Genomic DNA, 813 nt, shown 5'->3' on the forward strand with positions numbered 1-813 from the left:
ATTTGCTCTCGTTTCCATATATTTCCTTTATAAGTGGCAGCTGCTTAAAACTTGCCTTACACCCACTCATAGTATACCACAAATTCCAGATACACAATACACTAACAAATATACCATATATCCCACAAACAGACCTACCCCACACTAACACCATACCCACAATACCAAGACAAACCAGACACCAAAAATACCATACCCTTAATACCTTCTTTCCTACCGCGACACTCACCCGCCTCGTTCAAGAAGGTGAAGACTTTCCCGTTCGTGGCGTTGGAGATGGCAGCCTTTCCCTCAAGGTCATGTGCCCGGGCGCCGTCGCCGGCCGTGATGCGGTCCTTGTTCACCACGACCACGTGCGTGTTGTCTCCCTGCACCTCATACACGCCCTTGGTCTTGCCCTCGATTATCAGCGCTCCCTGGACGACCTCTGGGGGGTAAGAGAGGGTAGGAGGGAAGGGGGAGAAGGTTAATTGTGGTTGTGGGTGCGGGGCCCAGAAGCGGTGGTGGTTTGCAGTGTGAAACGTTTGTTACGGTATGTGGCGTTGTTTGGGTTTTTTGTACGGAGGTTGGGTAACGTTCCCTTGGCTGGCAGTGTTGTAATTATGGGTTGTTGTGTGCGGATTGGACTTCTATTTGTTTTTTTAACTACTGTCATTGGTTTATTTAATGTGTCATTAAGTATTTACAGTTTACCACATAAAGTAAGTAGGGTAGATGACCATTACTTTAAGTCGAATTTCTGTCAAGTCTAATCACACAATTAATTCCGTAACTAAAACATCGATGACCCTATTTCTGGCAGACAGTTGTCTT

The 813-nt window shown here is 46.4% G+C and overlaps 1 protein-coding gene across 1 annotated transcript in view; it reads right to left on the bottom strand.

Moving 5' to 3' along the window:
* Positions 1 to 813, bottom strand: part of LOC119593846 (multifunctional protein ADE2-like) — a 9,771-nt gene that overhangs the window by 8,482 nt on the left and 476 nt on the right. Inside the window, exon 2 of the mRNA XM_037942876.1 lies at positions 230 to 427. Coding sequence (XP_037798804.1) covers positions 230 to 427 — 198 coding nt within the window. The remainder of the gene's footprint in view (positions 1 to 229; positions 428 to 813) is intronic.

This window comes from Penaeus monodon, chromosome 32, assembly GCF_015228065.2.
Source record: "Penaeus monodon isolate SGIC_2016 chromosome 32, NSTDA_Pmon_1, whole genome shotgun sequence".
NCBI lineage: Eukaryota > Metazoa > Arthropoda > Malacostraca > Decapoda > Penaeidae > Penaeus > Penaeus monodon.